Raw genomic sequence first — 21013 nt, 5'->3', positions numbered from 1 at the left:
GTTAATACTATATTCACATAGAACAATTTGCAACCCTGGTTTTTTTTATAGGCTTTTTGCCATAACAAGTAGACTATTATTTTTTTTCTCAACTTCAAATCCACTTTTAGCTTCGGCTGATAAAAACACTTGAAATTATAACCTCCTCAGTTAACATTAATAATGTTTCACGTTCAGATCCAGGATGCATTGCTCTTCCTTTGAGACATATAATGTATTTCACAAATACACAAAAGACACACTCCAGATGTTATTTATACATTTGAGACTAAGCTTTTATTTTTTATTTTTTTTTAATATTACAAACCATTGTTCTTTATTCACAAACCACTGTAGTGATATAAACACTCATTTCTAAAGACAGATATACACATTTTCTGGGTTTGCAGATTTCTTTGATAATCTGTTTTGAAGTCACTATAATCCACACATGGTATTTTATAATTTATTTTATACTTGATAGCATCAGTAATTATTTACATACATGAAAACATTCCAAATATATATTGTTTAAAAAAAGAAAAGAACAGAAATAAAAAAAATCCAAATATAGCTATCCCAGATAAACATTTTAATTAAATTGTAACCAGTGAAAAATCTTTTTACTATTTTTTTTGCGAAATATGGATACCTCTTTCCTTCCCACAAATGTCATTCCATTACAGATTTGTTGTTTTTTGTTTGTTTTTTCCTTTTTTTCTTCGAGAATTTATACTACCATTCATTCACATCATAAAGTCTTAAGTAAACCTGATTTTAAAATCAGTTTCTATGAGGTGTCTTAAAAAAATGATGCAAACCCCCACTGTCGATTTGAGGTGAGGCCGATCTACTAAAAAAATATTGTCTTTTTTTCCCCAGTGTTACAGTACATTTTAAACTGGATTTGCATATACTTTAAATATACCGGAGGGAATATCCCTTTTTTTTCTTTTATACTGAAAATAACACACAATACAGAAAGTTTTCTTTTTTCTCTTTGAAACTTTTTTTTTTCTAATTTCTAAACATAAAAGATACTTTCTATACTTAGAAACACTACTGAAAACATTTCATCTTTTGTGGATCTTTATTGATGTATGTTCAACTGATCATACTTGCATGCACATACGATGACAAAGAGAAAATCTGGTCACAAACACTTGTATTTAAAGCAGTTTTTTATAGCAAGTTGGTAGGTTTACAGCAGTGATTCATTGAATACAGTGGTCGTCTCTGTGGACGGGCACAGTACATATGAGGATATTATTTGCAATGAACAGAAAATAGAAAGAATGGGCAATATACCCACATTTTGACCCCCCCAACTCCCCCCCCCAAAGTTAATTGTATTTTTTATTACAAATACAAAAACAAAATTCCGGATGAGATTACCATAGCTCGTTATAGCTCATAAACAGGACACCATGGAAGAGAATCTACACATATGCACAGACAAACTGCAATTTTTCAGTAACTTGACAAATGGAATTATTATGAATTTCATTGCATATTTTCTCATCACTCAGAATGATAGGCTTGAACTGTGCTCAATGTTGATGATACTGTCGCCAGTAACCATAGACTATTGTATGCTATGAATCGTTTCCATTTAGTACGCTTAAAAAACTTTATAAAATTAGTAATTGCATATATTTATGTGCATGAAAGAGAACATCCTGCTGTTAAGTGTTTCGCTCCTACTTAAAGACCATCTGTTAGCAAAGTGCTCTTTTTGTATGTTTTTGGACTACTCTTTATGACTGACTGAGAATAAATAAATTTAATAAATTACACTGTGCTACACTTATTTTTCTCCAATGATATACACTGTGATTCTCTACATTTTCTGATTAAAATAGATGGTCATGAATATTCTTCAGGGGTAGATCCCCCGTGCAGCCCTCTCAAAATATTTAATTTAGCAGCGTTGTCTACATTACTAACACCTGACTGGTCTGTCATGTAACCTCACAATGACTGCCATGCAAAAGGAGACATTATTAGTCGAATCCGTCACTGGACAAGTCTATATGCTCCATAATATAGACTCATTCAGGGATGGACGACCATGTTAGACCCATTTGCACCTGATACAGAATTCTTGAAAACTAGTCTAATGAGAGACACTATGTAATTCAATGGGACCCCGAGTATGTAAGATACATTATCTAATTGAATACATACAAGAGAATATAAGATTACCACCAGATTTGATTCTATTACTATCATTTCTAGTTACAGCAATTCCTAATCCCACCTATATGTTATATAATAGACAAACACATCAATAATAAAAAGGAATACGTTGCATAAGTTTTAAGTATTACTGATATGTTGGTTTATTATTATTATCCCCTGCAAAAATTCTTCTATTTTTTTTAATTGATCATTTTTTTAATTAGTAAGAAAATGTTTTCTTTGTATGCTCATTTTCTACATTTGAGACTTTTTTTAACTTCTTTATTTTTTTCTTTTTTCAAGGCTTACACCTAAAAGCTTTGATGAATCGTACGCTTTGATCAAATTCATTTTGCAATTGAGTTTCTTTTTTTTTCGCCTTTACGATAACTTCTTTTTTTCGAGGTGCGTTTCAAAATAGTTCAAAGTATACCGAAATGTATAAACTATGAAAGAGTCTGCTAAAATAGGATTCCCTATTAAATATACTATATACCTTAATTAAGTAATTTTAGCTGTAAACTACCACTTACTTGAAATCTTGAAATAAAAGGAAAAATTAAACTTAAAAAAAAAAATAAATAAATAAGTTACAAGACCCATAGAATTTAAATAGATGAAACTCTCTCAGTAAGAAAATGTTTTATTAAGGATTATGGTTTAGTAAACATGAATATAAGCTAAATTGTATGACACATAATCCATATTTTATAGAAAATTTGGATCTTTACAGGTCTTCTTAAAACTAAGTATAAAGAGTGGTTACTGTGTGTCAGTCATATAAATTAACTGGCATACAGTAATTCAAAACTTTCTTTTCGTTAAAACAGAAGAAGTCACATAGGTTTGTACAACTGAAAAATTGCAGATTGTTTACACAGTAGAATGTTTAAAAAAAGCAGCAACAAAGCAGTTGAAAATACCGTGATTATCTCTACGTAATGAATGCAATACTTGTAAAATGTTTATATAAATCTTGATATATTTAGTAATTAACTCCATAAAAATGATAATTTTCTCTAATAGTTGTTCTAATAGGCTAAAACTAAAAGCATAATAGGCTGCGTATATTTTTAGAACGTAACAACTCCACTGCACAGATGTAAATTTTGTACATTTTAACTGGTACAAACAATTTAAGGTTTTGTTGTTTTTTTTTATTACTTTCCCTTTACAACTTTGAAAAAAAGAAAAAAATAGAAACAGTGCTTTTGTCATCTTTTTTTTTAATAATACTCCCCCTCCCACATTATAAAAATCAGCAATGATATCAATAATTTATTATACTGGAAGAAATATAAAAAAGAATGTAGATGAACTAACTAGCTTGTTTGTTTTTTTCTTTTATATATATATATTTTATTTTTTATTTTTTTTCTTGTTTTCGCTCATTTTTATTTTTTTTCCTGTGATTTTTGTCTTTTCTTGATTTTTTTTTTTCAAACTGTTGTACGCCAAGATTATTATTAAGAGCTGAATACTGTCTGGTGGAATGCTTAAAAAGGGTAAGCTGGGATAGCATTTCATCAGATTTTATGTACAAAGAGTCAAATTCACAAATTTAAACACAACCTTTGGCTCTGGACAATTAATAAATAATTTAGGACAGTCACTAAATGAAGTTTGGTGCAGTGGCAACCTTTCTGCTTAGATGTTTCAGCATTTTAGCCCTCCCAAATAAACTGAAATATGTAAATGCAGAAATGACTACTATAGTCACACGCTTACAAAATGTGATAATTCCAATAGCTTAATATTTAGCATATATTATTAATTTACATATTATAGCACTCTTGATTGTGGCCCTAAAATAGTTTTTTTATTCATATCTACATTAGTAGCTTCCTAGGTCAACCACAAAAAAATCTACAGCCAACAATCAACTACATAACTTTGAGAAATTAAAGACCCACAATATTAAAATACACAGAACAAAATATCTGAGGTATAAGATAAAAAATGTAATTTTACTCTCTTTGAGTTTTATTTAGTTATTTAGAGTTGCTAAAATGATGCACTACTGCATGTATTGCAATACCCAGGCCTCGGAAAGCTTCTTTTTTCCCCCACACTGGAAGAGTTTTATGGTTTTGTCATTTAGTATGGAGCAAAACGGCTGTATCCCCCTCGGTATATACTAGCCTGTAATGAAGAAAGAACGAGACCGACATCATCAGCATGGCTCCTAGTCTTGGCATCAGTGAAGGGTGCAAAAGCATTCTGAAACAAAGCAATTTCATGGGTTTGTTTTTTAAGGTTACTTTAAAAAAAATCAATTTCAGAAATGAAAATATTACCACCATTACCACCACCCCAGAATTCAATTTCCACTAAAAAAATTAATAGTTAAGATATAGAACAAACAAAGATAATTTCAATAGTTATACAGAATCCTGAATTAAGGTTTTCTAATAGAGTGCTTTGGGCATTTAAAAAAAAGCATTCCCATCAAAATCTGTATCCTCTTAATATATTGCAATCATCATATTATATGGTACTGTGTACTTACAATTGCTCAATTTGCCTTTCTACCCAGCTAATTCTTCTTTTTTCCATTAGGTCTTGACATCACAGGATTAAAAACAGACTAGCTGAATTATTCTAAACTTTATGTAGAAACATGAGGGCTTTTCCCTGCATGAATGATAAGCCACTGCAAAAGTCAATGGCAAGGGGAGAAGGGAGCAGTTGGGTCAGGAGTTGAATAGGGGAATGATAAATGCAGAAACAAAAGACTTACTGTTCTTACATTGAGCAGAGAAAAGAGAACAATCAAATTGGTAGAAGGGCAAAATTAGCAATTGTACGTACACAGTGCTATAGAATATGATAACTGCAATATATTTAGAGGATAAAAACTTTGAGTGCATGTCTGGGCTAAACTGTGGCTACATTGTTTTCTAGCAAAGACACAGATTTTTTTAACTTTACTTTTGTGGCTTTCTTCTTTATCATTAATAAAATAATGCATTTCCAGCCATTCATCAAGAACAAAATGGGTAAAAGGATTTGTCTGGAATGTTCCTTTAATATTTTACTCAGGATTCATCATAAAGGAATATAGTGAAATGCTCCAAGCTCTCTCTTGTTTTGAGATATGGGCATATAACAGAGATACAGTGGGTACAGAAAGTATTCAGACCCCTTTAATATTTTCAATCTTTGTTTCATTGCAGCCATTTTGTAAATTCAAAAAAGTTCATTTTTTCTCATTAATGTGCACTCTTCAGCCCATCTTGACTGAAAAAAATAGAAATTTTTGCAAATATATTAAAAAATAAAAGCTGAAATATCACATGGTCAGAAGTATTCAGAACCTTTGCTTAGTATTGTTTAGAAGTATCCTTTTGAGCTAGTACAGCCATAAGATCTTGGGAATGATGCAGCAAGTTTTTCACATCTGGATTTGCGGATTCTCTCCAGTTCTGCCAGGCTCGATCGTGAACATTGGTGGACAACCATTTTCAGGTCTCTCCAGAGATGCTCAATTGGGTTTAGGTCAAGGCTCTGTCTGGACCAGTCAAGAATGGTCACAGAATTGTTCATAAGCCACTCCTTTGCTATTTTAGCTGTGACCTTAGGGTCATTGTCTTGGTGGAAGGTGAACCTTTGGCCAAGTCTGAGGTCCAGAGCACTCTGCAAGAGGTTTTCATCTACGATATCTCTGTACTTGGCCGCATTCATGTTTCCTTCAATTGTAACCAGTTGTCCTGTCCCTGCAGCTGAAAAACACCCCCACAGCATGATACTGCCACCACCATGTTTCACTGTTGGAATTGTATTGGGCAGGTGATGAGAAGTGTCTGGTTTTCTCCACACATACCGCTTAGCATTATCACTAGTGTTGAGCATTCCGATACCGCAAGTATCGGGTATCGGCCGATACTTGCTGTATCGGAATTCCGATACCGACTTCCGATATTTTTTCAATATCGGAATTCGGCATCGGAATCGGAAGTTCAGTTGATTGATGGCCTGACGTCATCATGATGCGCGGTGTGTGCGCATCATGATGCGCCGTCATTTCGGGCCTTCCGGGGGTCTCTGCCGGCCTGCCGGGGGGCTGTGCCGGCCTGCCGGGGGGCTGTGTGGACTGCCCGGGGTCTGTACCGGCCTGCCGGGGGGCTGTGCCGGTCTGCCGGTGGTCTGTGCACCCTGTGGGGGTCTGTACCGGCCTGCCGGGGGGCTGTGCCGGCCTGCCGGGGGGCTGTGCTGATGTCCGGGGGTCTGTGCAAGCATCGTCCGATGGGACTACAAGTCCCATCGGGCGATGCCTGCTACCATGACAGTGATTGACACATTAGCCAATGATGGGACAGTAGTAGTCCCATCATCCGGCTAATGTGTTAAATGTTAAAAAAAAAAAAAAAAAAAAAAATACTACATACATACTACATGCATGCTACATACATACTACATGCTACATACATACTACATATATACTACATGCATGCTACATACATGCTACATACATACTGCATGCTACATACATACTACATACATACTACATACATACTATATGCATGCTACATACATACTACATATATACTACATGCATGCTACATACATACTACATGCTACATACATACTACATATATACTACATACATACTACATACATGCTACATACATACTGCATGCTACATACATACTACATACATACTACATACATACTACATGCATGCTACATACATACTACATGCATGCTACATACATACTACATGCATGCTACATGCATGCTACATACATACTACATGCTACATACATACCACATACATACTACATACATACTACATACTACATATATACTACATGCATGCTACATACATACTACATGCTACATACATACTACATATATACTACATACATACTACATACATGCTACATACATACTGCATGCTACATACATACTACATACATACTACATGCATGCTACATACATACTACATGCATGCTACATACATACTACATGCATGCTACATGCATGCTACATACATACTACATGCTACATACATACCACATACATACTACATACATACTACATACTACATATATACTACATGCATGCTACATACATACTACATGCTACATACATACCACATACATACTACATACATACTACATACATACTACATGCTACATACATACTACATATATACTACATGCATGCTACATACATACTACATGCTACATACATACCACATACATACTACATACATGCTACATATATACTACATGCATGCTACATACATACTACATATATACTACATGCATGTTACATACATACTGCATGCTACATACATACTACATGCTACATACATACCACATACATACTACATACATGCTACATATATACTACATGCATGCTACATACATACTACATATATACTACATGCATGTTACATACATACTGCATGCTACATACATACTACATGCTACATACATACCACATATATACTACATACATACTACATACAATACATTCATACAATACATACATAGACATACAGTACATATAACATAGAGTAACATACTTACCAATACTTGTCACATTGTTCCCCGAAGCCATTGTCTTTTCCGGAATAAATATTAACATAACAAACCACAAAAATACTCACCCACGATCCGAAGCAGTCCACGAGTGTGTCCCACGACGATCTTGGGTAGAGAACTGCAGCATCAGATGATGCTGCCGTTCTCTACGGGCTGCAGGAATCCAATGACGGAAGGTAGGTATCCTTCCGCACTTTATTCCTCCGCCACTTAAAAAAAAAAAAGTCCCTAGTCTCACTTTATGCCATTGCTGCGTGGGAAATTCCCACACAGCAATGGCATAAAGTGAGACTAGGGACTTTTTTTTTTTAAGTGGCGGAGGAATACAGTGCGGAAGGATACCTACCTTCCGTCATTGGATTCCTGCAGCCCGTAGAGAACGGCAGCATCATCTGATGCTGCAGTTCTCTACCCAAGATCGTCGTGGGACACACTCGTGGACTGCTTCGGATCGTGGGTGAGTATTTTTGTGGTTTGTTATGTTAATATTTATTCCGGAAAAGACAATGGCTTCGGGGAACAATGTGACAAGTATTGGTAAGTATGTTACTCTATGTTATATGTACTGTATGTCTATGTATGTATTGTATGAATGTATTGTATGTATGTAGTATATATGTGGTATGTATGTAGCATGTAGTATGTATGTAGTATGTATGCAGCATGCATGTAGCATGCAGTATGTATGTAGCATGCATGTAGTATATATGTAGTATGTATGTGGTATGTATGTAGCATGTAGTATGTATGTAGCATGCATGTAGTATGTATGTAGCATGCATGTAGTATATATGTAGTATGTATGTAGCATGTAGTATGTAGCATGCATGTAGTATATATGTAGTATGTATGTAGCATGTAGTATGTATGTAGCATGCATGTAGTATATATGTAGTATGTATGTAGCATGTAGTATGTATGTAGCATGCATGTAGTATATATGTAGTATGTATGTAGCATGTAGTATGTATGTAGCATGCATGTAGTATGTATGTAGCATGCATGTAGTATGTATATGGTATGTATGTAGCATGTAGTATGTATGTAGCATGCATGTAGTATATATGTGTTATGTATGTGGTATGTAGCATGCATGTAGCATGCATGTAGTATGTATGTAGTATGTATGTATCATGTAGTATGTATGTAGTATGTATGTAGCATGCATGTAGCATGCAGTATGTATGTAGCATGCATGTAGTATATATGTAGTATGTATGTAGCATGTAGTATGTAGCATGCATGTAGTATATATGTAGTATGTAGCATGTAGTATGTATGTAGCATGCATGTAGTATATATGTGTTATGTATGTAGCATGCATGTAGCATGGATGTAGTATGTATGTAGTATATATGTGGTATGTATGTAGCATGCAGTATGTATGTAGCATGCATGTAGTATATATGTAGTATGTATGTTGCATGTAGTATTTATGTAGTATGAATGTAGCATGTATGTAGTATGTAGTATGAATGTAGCATGTATGTAGTATGCATGTTGTATGTATGTAGCATGTAATTTTTTTTTTTTTTTTTTTTTTTTACATTTAACACATTAGCCGGATGATGGGACTACTACTGTCCCATCATTGGCTAATGTGTCAATCACTGTCATGGTAGCAGGCATCGCCCGATGGGACTTGTAGTCCCATCGGACGATGCCTGCACAGACCCCCGGAGCCTGCACAGACCACCGGCAGGCCGGCACAGCCCCCCGGCAGGCCGGCACAGCCCCCCGGCAGGCCGGCACAGCCCCCCGGAGCCTGCACAGCCCCCCGGCAGGCCGGCACAGCCCCCCGGCAGGCCGGCACAGCCCCCCGGAGCCTGCACAGACCACCGGCAGGCCGGCACAGACCACCGGAGCCTGCACAGACCCCCTGGCAGGCCGGCACAGCCCCCCGAAAGGCCCGTACAGACCCCAGAGAGGCTGTACAAGGGCAGGAAAGGGTTTTTCTTATTCCAATACCGGAAGTCCCATAGACTTGAATGGGACTTCCGGTATCGGAATCGGCGATACCGATACTTTTTTTAAAGATCGGCCGATACCATCCGATACGATACTTTGAAGTATCGGACGGTATCGCTCAACTCTAATTATCACCAAAAAGTTCTATTTTCATCTCATTAGACCAGAGAATCTTATTTCTCAAAGTCTGGGAGTCCTTCATGTGTTTTTTATCAAACTCTATGCAGGCTTTCATATGTCTGGCACTGAGGAGAGGCTTCTGTCAGGCCACTTTGCCATAAAGGCCCGACTGGTGGAGGGCTGCAGTGATAGTTGACTTTGTCGAACTTTCTCCCATCTCCCTACTGCACCTGTGGAGCTCAGCCACAGTGATCATGGGGTTCTTTACCTCTCTCACCAAGGTTCTTCTCCCACAATTGCTCAGTTTGGCTGGACGGCCAGGTCTATGAAGACTTCTGGTAGTTCCAAGCTCCTTCCATTTAGGGATTATGGAGTCCACTGTGCTTTTAGGAACCTTGAGTACTACATAAATTCTTTTGTAACCTTGGCCAGATCTGTGCCTTACCACAATTCTGTCTCTGTGCTCCTTGACCAGTTCCTTTGACCTCATGATCCTCATTTGGTCTGACATGCACTGTGAGCTGTGAGGTCTTATATTGACAGGTGTGTGCCTTTACAAATCAAGTCTTATCAGTTTAATTAAACACAGCTGGACTACAATGAAGGAGTAGAACCATCTCAAGGAGGATCACAAAGAAATGGACAGCATGTGACTTAAATATGACTGTCTGAGCAAAGGGTCTGAATACTTATGACCATGTGATATTTCAGGTTTTTCTTTTTTAATAAATTTGCAAAAAATTCTACATTTCTGCTTCTTTTTCAGTCAAGATGGGGTGCAGAGTGTACATTGGTGAGAAAAAATGAAGTTTTTTGAATTTGCCAAATGTCTGCAATTAAAGACTGAAAAATTTAAAGCGGTCTGAATACTTTCCGTACCCACTGTATATACATGTTTACCAATCAATTGTGAGTTTTCCTTGAACACTGGATGTTATATTATAGGAGTTGTCTTATAAACATACTCTATTATATGCCTTATAGATGCAGTAAAGCAAGTTCTCCACTTGGACCACTCCTTTGCTTTAAAAGTCAAAGCAAAAAATCAAAGTAAAAACACTTTTGACCTAGCAATGTATTACTGAATCTGTAAAACTCTGAAAATGTATGGAAAATGTGGCCAGTTTCTTTGTTCATAGCACGTGTTTGGTTTGTGCCTCAGGAGCTAGCACAACATTAATCACCATATCATCAGGGCAACTATTTTTTTAGTCTTTAAAATCAGCCCTTTGACAGATTAAAATTTGAAAGTATTGGGTAAAATAACTGCTTTGCTTTAGTAAATGGTTTTAGATCTCCTAAATAACCAATTCTGGACCATGTTTTTTAGAACTCTATATTGGGTTGGTCTTCCTGTTTGCCTCTTAGAAATTGATGTGTAAATTTTCAAGTGGCTGACACCAGTTGAAGATATATCGCTACACAATTTCACCCAGGTAGTACAAATTTGATGCTAACAATGTTGCTGATATGCACCTTGAGCTGTTAATACCCAATTATCAATTTACTCATACATTTTTTGGAGGGATAATTAAGGAATGGCATAACGCAGATGGCCAAGAAGCACTATTTAATATAGAACATATGGTAAGTATTTACTAAAATAGATATATCAGAAAGAGAGATGAGCAAGACTGCTAAAATTTGTATTTATCTTGAAATCGTCCTGGAAATTTGATTTCAATCAAATAAATTCTGTGTAAACCGAATTCTCTGGGAACACATTAGAAACATCACATTTATACACATCTTGCCTTTGCCCTCTCTATTCCATTCTTGCCACCACTACTTTACCCATTAGCTCATCAATCGTTTCTTTCCTGTGTTCTGTCTTCCACCTTCTATCTTAGTCTCTTTTTGAGCTTTGATGCTGCCATCCTTCACTAGGTACCACGCCATCATGTGAGTCATTGACACTAATGATGCTTGTCATAGAATCATAGAATCGTAGAGTTGGAAGGGACCTCCTGGGCCATCTGGTCCAACCCCCTGCTCAAAGCAGGATTCGCTAAATCATCCCAGTCAGATGTCTGTCCAGCCTCTGTTTGAAGACTTCCATTGAAGGAGAACTCACCACTTCTTGTGGCAGCCTGTTCCACTCATTGATCACTTTAACTGTCAAAAAGTTTTTTCTAATATCTAATCTGTCTCCTCCCATTCAGTTTCATCCCATTGCTTCTTGTCTTTCCTTGTGTAAATGAGAATAAAGATGATCCTTCTACAATGTGACAGCCTTTTAGATATTTGTAGACAGCTATTAAGTCTCCTCTTTTGCAAACTAAACATTCCCAAATCCTGCAACCTTTCCTCATAAGAGAGGGTTTGCAGACCGGTCACCATTCTGGTCGCTCTTTTCTGAACTTGCTCGAGTTTGTTGATGTCTTTTTTAAAATGTGGTGCCCCAAACTGGACACAATATTCCAGATGAGGTCTGACCAAAGAGGAGTAGAGGGAAATAATGACTTCACGTGATCTAGACTGTATGCTTCTATTAATACATCCTAGAATATCATATCAATGTAACTGTGAGTCGCACAACATATGTTATTAATGTGTGCTAGACCCCATATGATGCTTTGGGGCTTAGTGAAGAACAGCAGCATCAAACAAATGGAAAGAGAAGATAGAAGGTAGAAGACAGAAGACATATGAGCCAATGGGTGGTAGAAGGGCAGGCATGGGAAGGGTCAAGAAAGAGGGGTTATATTATTTTTTTTTTACTAATTTCATCCTGACCCTAAGAATCCAAGATAATGGCAGTCAAATCAAATTTTTTCAGGAAATGTGTAACAAATTTGAAAAACTTAGAAGAATCACCAATGCTGTCTTTTAAATTTCTTAATCTACTACTTTAACTGGTTTATACCCAATTTAAGGTAGAACACACTTGCTTTTGCCTTTGAAGATAATACATTTCATGGAAGTATAAGAATTTGCATCACTTTTGCTTTTAGGACAGTTTTTGGAGAAAAAAGACTATAATATTTTACTGCCTTCTGAAGGCAAAAGTATCAATTCTATCTGATCTGTTTTGCAGCCTGTGATCCTCTACTGCTTGAGTATGCTGTTTCAAACTAGTACGTATTGATGAAGTACCTTGATAATCAGGCAATAGTTAAGTAAGAAGCCTGGTGATGTGTTCAACTTATTAATTACTAAGATCTATTAGTAGCATTATGTTAGGCTGGTTTCACATTTGCGTTTTTTTTCGCGGTAATTTAGCGCTAAATAGCGCATGCGTTTTTTTTTCCTATACTTTGCATGGGATGCGCTTATGTGCGCATACACATGCGTTTGTACGCGTTTTACCGCGCATGCGTTTTTTTGCGGTATGCGCTCGGGCGCACAAAATGCAACTTGTTGCATTTTTTGTGCGTCCGATTTGCCTCAAAAAAACGCATGCGTGCGCAATGCGTTTTTTTACAGCAAGACACCCATTATAAGTCTATGGTGAGCATATGTGCGCATTGGCATGCTTATGTATGCGTTTTTTTGCACATGCGTTTTTTTTTTTACCATTAGTTTAGACAATGGAATTTAGGGGTTTGGGTAAAGTTAGGGTTAGTTAAGGGGGTTTAGGGTTAGGGTCAGGGTCAGGGTTAGGGTTAGGGTTAGGGTCAGGGTTAGGGTTAAGTATGGTTTGGTTAAGGGTTAGGGTCAGGGTTAGGGTTAGGGTTAGGGTCAGGGTTAGGGTTAATTATGGTTTGGTTAAGGGTTAGGGTCAGGGTTAGGGTTAGGGTTAGGGTTAGGGTCAGGGTTAGGGTCAGGGTTAGGGTTAAGTATGGTTTGGTTAAGGGTTAGGGTCAGGGTTAGGGTTAGGGTTAGGGTCAGGGTTAGGGTTAGGGTTAAGTATGGTTTGGTTAAGGGTTAGGGTCAGGGTTAGGGTTAAGTATGGTTTGGTTAAGGGTTAGGGTTAGGGTTAGGGTCAGGGTTAGGGTTAGGGTTAGGGTTAAGTATGGTTTGGTTAAGGGTTAGGGTCAGGGTTAGGGTCAGGGTTAGGGTTAAGTATGGTTTGGTTAAGGGTTAGGGTCAGGGTTAGGGTCAGGGTTAGGGTTAAGTATGGTTTGGTTAAGGGTTAGGGTCAGGGTTAGGGTTAGGGTTAGGGTTAGGGTCAGGGTTAGGGTTAGGGTTAGGGTCAGGGTTAGGGTTAAGTATGGTTTGGTTAAGGGTTAGGGTCAGGGTTAGGGTCAGGGTTAGGGTTAAGTATGGTTTGGTTAAGGGTTAGGGTCAGGGTTAGGGTTAGGGTCAGGGTTAGGGTTAGGGTTAAGGTTAGTTAGGGTTTGGGTTAGGGTTAAGTATGGTTTGGTTAAGGTTTAGGGTCAGGGTTAGGGTTAAGTATGGTTTGGTTAAGGGTTAGGGTTAGGGTTAGGGTTAGGGTCAGGGTTAGGGTTAGGGTTAGGGTCAGGGTTAGGGTTAAGGTTAGTTAGGGTTTGGGTTAGGGTTAAGTATGGTTTGGTTAAGGGTTAGGGTCAGGGTTAGGGTCAGGGTTAGGGTTAAGTATGGTTTGGTTAAGGGTTAGGGTCAGGGTTAGGGTTAGGGTTAGGGTTAGGGTCAGGGTTAGGGTTAGGGTTAAGGTTAGTAAGGGTTTGGGTTAGGGTTAAGTATGGTTTGGTTAAGGTTTAGGGTCAGGGTTAGGGTTAAGTATGGTTTGGTTAAGGGTTAGGGTTAGGGTTAGGGTCAGGGTTAGGGTTAGGGTTAGGGTCAGGGTTAGGGTTAGGGTTAAGGTTAGTTAGGGTTTGGGTTAGGGTTAAGTATGGTTTGGTTAAGGGTTAGGGTCAGGGTTAGGGTTAAGTATGGTTTGGTTAAGGGTTAGGGTTAGGGTTAGGGTTAGGGTCAGGGTTAGGGTTAGGGTTAGGGTTAGGGTCAGGGTTAGGGTTAGTAAAGTCATGGTTTGGGTTAGTGTGAGGGGCCACCTAATGTTGGAAAAAAACGCAAACGCGGTAAAAATGCACTAAAAACACATACAAACGCATAAAAACGCTGCGCTTTTTTCATGCATGCTCATAAAAATGCTTGAAAAAAACGCAGCAGTTGTATGCTTTTGTATGCGTTTTTCAATGCGTTTTTTTGCGGGAAAAACGCGCTGCAAAAAAAAGCAAGTGTGAAGCAGGCCTAAGTCCATGTAAGTATGTAACACATATGGATTTTTTTCACCAACTATCTTAGTTAAAGGGGTGGTTTTGTGAAGAAGCTCATCCTAAAATGTTGTCAATCATCTTGTATAAGTACCTAAATGAAACAAGAGTCAGAAAATTTCCCTAGGATAGTTTAATAAATATTTAAAGTGTATATTGGTATATTATTGGTATATATATATATTAGTTTATTTTAGTTTATATATTATGTAAAAGATAGAAATTTGAACGTTATTTGAATGTTAATAAAATCTCTAAAGGCAACCTTGCATTTGATATGCCTTATGATAGTTGATAGTTATGATAATTGCCTTAGGCTAGTTTCACACTAGCTCATGTAGGAATTGCAGAGGGCTATGTGAAGCTCCACCCACGGTCGTACCTCTTCCAGTCAGCTCTGCCTCCATCGGCATGCGGCCTGCGTACCCTATCTTTAGCATTAGGTGCGCAGGCCATGCCGATGTATGTGGATGCCTCCGCATGCATCGTTTTAATGGTGCGGTGACCTGCGCCGAATGCAACATGTTGCATTTTAGTGTGGTCGCCACACCATCAAAACTATGCATACAGAGGCATCTGCATACATCGGCAAGGCCTGCATACCTAATGTTAAAAATAGGGTATTCATGCGGCATGCCGACGGAGGCAGAGCTGACTGGAGGAGGTGCGGCCGTGGGTGGAGCTTTTGTACATAGACCAATGGTTTGCGTGTAAAAAAAAACGCTGCATAAACTATCTTTATCTTTTGCTTATCCAATAAATTTAATGGGATTGTTAAAACATGGAGGTCATACATACCCTATACATAAGTCACTTATCCAATAAATTTAATGGGATTGTTAAAACATGGATGTCATACGTACCCTTTCCATAAGTCACCTATTTTAACAGATCTATTGCTATTATTGACATAGGAAACTGATAAAACATTAACTGCTTTCTTCTGGATGAAAAACTGAATAAAAAATTACATATTCTCATCAGGGCTTGTCCTAGTTCATATTTTAATATGATTGAAAATTTCAGAATTCGTTCCTAGTTGTCTAAATGAAAAAGTAGTCTGAAGAATACTTCAAAAAACCAACAAAGAACGATAATATTACACACACCGTATATGTGCACAAAAAGAAATAATATGCTTTCACCTTACCACTATGGAAAAAAATAACATTCAATATATGATGAAAGGAAAATTAAAATAATAATAAAAGCTTACCACGGTACCAACGCCGTAGGTGGCTGCTGGAGCAAGTGTGTGGTGGTAGGGGTCGGCAGCATAAACTCGTCCGTAACTGAAAACATAAACATGAATATATGAGACTCAACAAGGAGCATTATTATGAATAAAAACAGAATGCAGCCATTTAACTTTCTTTATCAAAATTTGCTCTTTTTTACTGCAAAAAACAGTCTAAAGTTACTTTGAACTTTACATTAAATAAATATATAAATTTAAGGTGTATGAATCAAAAATAGATTGTGCCTATCCACCTCTCTACATTGTATTCAGACCATAAATCATTCTGATACAACACTGAAACCGTTCACAAATGATATCATTTAGGACATATAGACCAGATGTTTTACCTTGGAAGCTAGACCTGTAAATTTTGAACTGAAGCCAACACTTTAAATGAGTGTAGAGAAGTAATCACACTCCTCTGTATACTGAAGTACAACAGGTAATCCAGCTCAGGACATTGATAAATATTAGCCAAGATACTGTTCTTGGAAGATGTCCAATTACTAAAACGTCCTTTCATTCTCCAATCTTGCAGTCAATATTGTAAAAGCTTATAAGTGCATCTCACTAAACTGTCTATACAATACAATATGGAAAAGAGTTCTTAAAGTAAAAGATACTGCAAATACAGTGGAAAAGAAAAAGAAAATGTTCTGGTATTGGATCATTTTTAAGTTGTAAAACAAAAATAGTTGAATTGAACAAAACAAAATATACGTCCAAAACGTGCCTTTGTTTATTATATATATATATATATATAAACATTTCTCTTTCTCTCTCTCTGTATATATATATATATATATATATATATATATATATAGACCACCCCCCCTTGAGTGATGAGAAGGATGTTTTTGTTTATATATATATATAATTTATAATATATATATACATAATGTATAATATATAATATAATATATATAACAATAAATATAACATATACACTACCGCTCAAAAGTTTAGGGTCACTTAGAAATTTCCTTATTTTTTAAAGAAATGCAGTTTTTTCCAATGAAGCTAACATTAAAGTGACTATTCTATTTGCCAACATCTGGTTTGTAATGCAATATCTTCATCGGTGTATAGTGGCCCATTTCCAACAACCATCACTCCAGTGTTCTTATGGTACTTCGTGTTTGCTAACTGTGAAAGAAAGCTAATGCATGGTTAGAATACCCTTGAAAACCCTTGTGCAAGTATGTTAGCACAGCTGAAAACAGTTTGGCTGATTAGAGAAGCTATAAACCTGACCTTCCTTTGAGCTATTTGAGAATCTGGAGCATTACATTTGTTGGTTCCATTAAACTCTCAAAATAGCCAGAAAAAAATAAATTTCATGTGCAACTCGACAGTCTATTCTTGATCTAAGAAATGAAGGCTATTTCATGTGAGAAATTGCCAAGATACTGAAGATTTCCTACAATGGTGTGTACTACTCCCTTCAGATGCGAGCAAAAATAGGCTCTAACCAGAGTAGAAAGAGAAGTGGGAGGCCCCGCTGCACAACTGAGCAACAAGACACATACATTAGAGTCTGTAGTTTGAGAAATCGACGCCTCACAGGTCCTCAACTGGCAGCTTCATTAAATAGTACATGTAAAATGCCAGTGTCAACGTCTACAGTGAAGAGGCGACTCCGGGATGCTGGCCTTCAGGGCAGAGTGGCAAAGAAAAAGCCATATCTGAGACTAGATAATAAAAGATAAAGATTAATATGGGCAAAAGAACACAGACATTGGACAGAGGAAGATTGGTAAAAAGTGTTATGGACAGACGAGATTGAGGTGTTTGGATCACACAGAAGAACATTTGTGAGACGCAGTACAACTGCAAAGATGCTGGAAGAGTGCCTGATGCATCTGTCAAGCATAGTGGATGTAATGTGATGGTCTGGGGTTGCTCTGGTGCTGGTAAAGTGGGAGATTTGTACAAGGTAAATAGTATTTTGAAGGCTATCACTCCATTTTGCCATGCTATACCCTGTGGAAAGCGCTTGATTGGAGCCAATTTCATCCTACAACAGGACAATGACCCAAAGCACACCTTCAAATAATGCAAGAACTATTTAGGGTAGAAGCAGGCAGCTGGTATTCTATCTGTAATGGAGTGGCCAGCGCAGTCACCAGCTCTCAACCCCATTGAGCTGTTGTGGGAGCAGCTTGACTGTATGGTACGCAAAAAGTGCCCATCAAACCAATTTCTGGGAGGGGATTCTGGAAGCATGGGGTGAAATTTCTCCAGATTACCTCAGCAAAATAACTGCTAGAATGTCAAAGGTCTGCAATTCTGTAATTGCTGCAAAGGGAGCATTCTTTGACGAAAGCAAAGTTTGAAGGAGAAAATTATTATTTCAAATAAAAATCTGTCTTTCAAACCTTGTCAATGTCTGGACTAGATTTTAAATTCATTTGGCAACTCATTTGATTAATAAAAGTATGAGTTTTCATGGAAAACACAAAATTTTCTGGGTGACCCCAAACTTTTGAACGAGAGAGTATTATATATATATATATATATATATATATATATATACACAATAAGACACCCTTAGGTATATCCATACATTTTTATTAATGTGGAGAATTTAAATTATTGGGTTATTTTTATAGAAGCCTGATTTTGAAAAAAAAACTAAATGAAGAAGAGAGCAACAAAATAAAAATCCTTCTCAAAAAATAAAGGGAACACTTAAGCAACAGAATATAACTCCACGTAAATCAAACTTTTGCGAAATCAAACTGTCCACTTAGGAAGCAACACTGATTGACAATCAATTTCACATGCTGTTGTGCAAATGGAACATACAACAGATGGAAATTATTGGCAATTATCAAGACACCCTCAATAAAGGAGTGGTTCTGCAGGTGGGGACCACAGACCACATCTCAGTACCAATGCTTTCTGGCTGATGTTTTGATCACTTTTGAATGTTGGTTGTGCTTTCACACTTGTAGCAGCATGAGATGTACTCTACAACCCACATAAGTGGCTCAGTTAGTGCAGCTCATCCAGGATGTCACATCAATGCGAGCTGTCGCAAGGTTTTCAGTGTCTGTCAGTGTAGTGTCCAGAGGCTGGAGGCGCTACCAGGAGACAGGCCAGTACACCAGGAGATGTGGAGGGCAGTAGCAGGGCAACAACCCAGCAACAGGACCGCTACCTCCACCTTTGTGCAAGGAGGAACAGGAGGAGCACTGCCATAGCCCTGCAAAATGACCTCCAGCAGGCCACAAATGTGCATGTGTCTGCACAAACAGTTAGAAACCGACTGCATGAGGATGGTCTGAGGGCCCAAGTCCACTGATGGGGGTTGTGTTCACAGGCCAACACCATGCAGGTCGCTTAGCATTTGCCACAGAACTGTTATGAATGAGTCACCATAGGAGGCAAAAACAGAAAAACTAGCAAAGTCCAGAAAACCAGAGAAGTTGGCAGCTATCGGATTGCAGACCCCTGAACCTATCAACAACAACTAGCAGTAGCCGTGGGGGGTTCCTATGATGCCCTAGACCCCTCGATCACAGCTGGAGAACTGCCTAGCCTAAAGACAGAAAGGGAAATCTAAACTGCCCCAGAGAAGACCCCAAAGCAATAGGCAGCCCCCCAACAAATAATGACGGTGAAGCAAGAAGAAAAAACACTAACACAGATAGAAAGATAGACTGAGCAAATGATGGGGCCCAAGCTAACTAGATAGGACAGGATAGGAAAGCTGCTGTCTGCAATCCGCGACTAACCCTATCAACATAAGAGCCAACAGACTGACTGGGAAAAAGGCCCTGAAGACGCTAGGCTTCAAAAAGACTATGTCAGTACTCAGGTATTTTCTGAAGACAGAGCAAACCGACAAAAAAGGAATTCAGCTCACCCCAGCAGGGAATGGCAGAATCCAGAAAAGCAAGGCAAACTAAAACCAAAACACAAATGCAAAAAGGCAAAGCAGAAAACTTAGCTTTTGAGGAGCAAGAATCAGACTGGTCTCCTAGAATTCCACAGAGAAATCACCAGCGAGGCAGGGCGTCGGCTGCCTTATATCCAGTCAGAGATCCCCGTTGCCCAGTCATCCTCTCCCAGCTCAGGTGCTTGGTAATCAGCCTCACTACCTTCCTTCACCAGAAGAGGGAGTTCATCAGACCTCAATGGTGAAGGGGAAAATGAACTCATAACAAGAACACCAGAATGGCAAATTTGCCACTGGCGTCCTGTGCTCTTCACAGATGAAAGCAGGTTCACACTGAGCACATGTGACAGACATGACAGAGTCTGGAGACGCCGTGGAGAGCAATCTGCTGCCTGCAACATCCTTCAGCATGACAGGTTTGGCAGTGGGTCAGTAATGGTGTGTGGTGGCTTTTCTTTGGAGGGCCACACAGCTCTCCATGTGCTCACCAGAGGTCGTCTGTGTTAGGTGTCGGGTTCCTGCAGCAGCTCAGCAGGAATCCAGAGCCTCACATTCTGTGGTCTCTCATTGTCTATCGACCACAAAGGAGATTGCTCAGCAGTCTCAGCATCCCAGATGCTCTGCCCAGAGCAGTTCAGTGAGTCTGGCTGTTGCTGCCACCTTTGGTCAGCAATAGCAATGCAGGCTGCTTTGCAGAAAAACGCTCCAGAGGCTAAGTCCCCTCATCGCACTACTGGGCATGCTCATGAGACAATCTCCCATTGGAGATCAGGAATCACATGCTCAGGTCCTTCTCCTGATCTCATTGGTCCATCTCAGAGATCTGGAAGGTCCCGGAACTGCACGACTATAAAAGGTCTGCATGGCCGCTCGGCCATGTGCTCGTATAGACTCTACTTGCTACATGTGTGAATGATGATGGATGCATGAACCT

At 38.2% G+C, this 21013-nt stretch overlaps 1 protein-coding gene across 7 annotated transcripts in view; it reads right to left on the bottom strand.

The window, feature by feature from the left end:
* Positions 1-250: 250 nt before the first annotated feature.
* The window catches only part of RBFOX1 (RNA binding fox-1 homolog 1), a 991812-nt gene continuing 971049 nt past the window's right edge, over positions 251-21013 (bottom strand). For 5 of the 7 annotated variants that reach the window (XM_073542793.1, XM_073542795.1, XM_073542799.1 and 2 more), the window contains 2 exons: positions 16152-16227; positions 251-4380 (listed from right to left, as the gene is read on the bottom strand). In XM_073542793.1, coding sequence (XP_073398894.1) covers positions 4258-4380; positions 16152-16227 — 199 coding nt within the window. In that variant the 3' untranslated portion in view covers positions 251-4257. The remainder of the gene's footprint in view (positions 4381-16151; positions 16228-21013) is intronic. The other 2 variants (XM_073542794.1, XM_073542798.1) reach the window with 1 other exon arrangement.

This window comes from Dendrobates tinctorius, unplaced genomic scaffold (genome assembly GCF_039654945.1).
Source record: "Dendrobates tinctorius isolate UK_male_01 unplaced genomic scaffold, ASM3965494v1 ptg000129l, whole genome shotgun sequence".
NCBI classification, from domain to species: domain Eukaryota; kingdom Metazoa; phylum Chordata; class Amphibia; order Anura; family Dendrobatidae; genus Dendrobates; species Dendrobates tinctorius.
The sequence above is the reverse complement of the archived record's forward strand: the minus strand, read 5'-3'. Positions and strand labels throughout refer to the sequence as shown.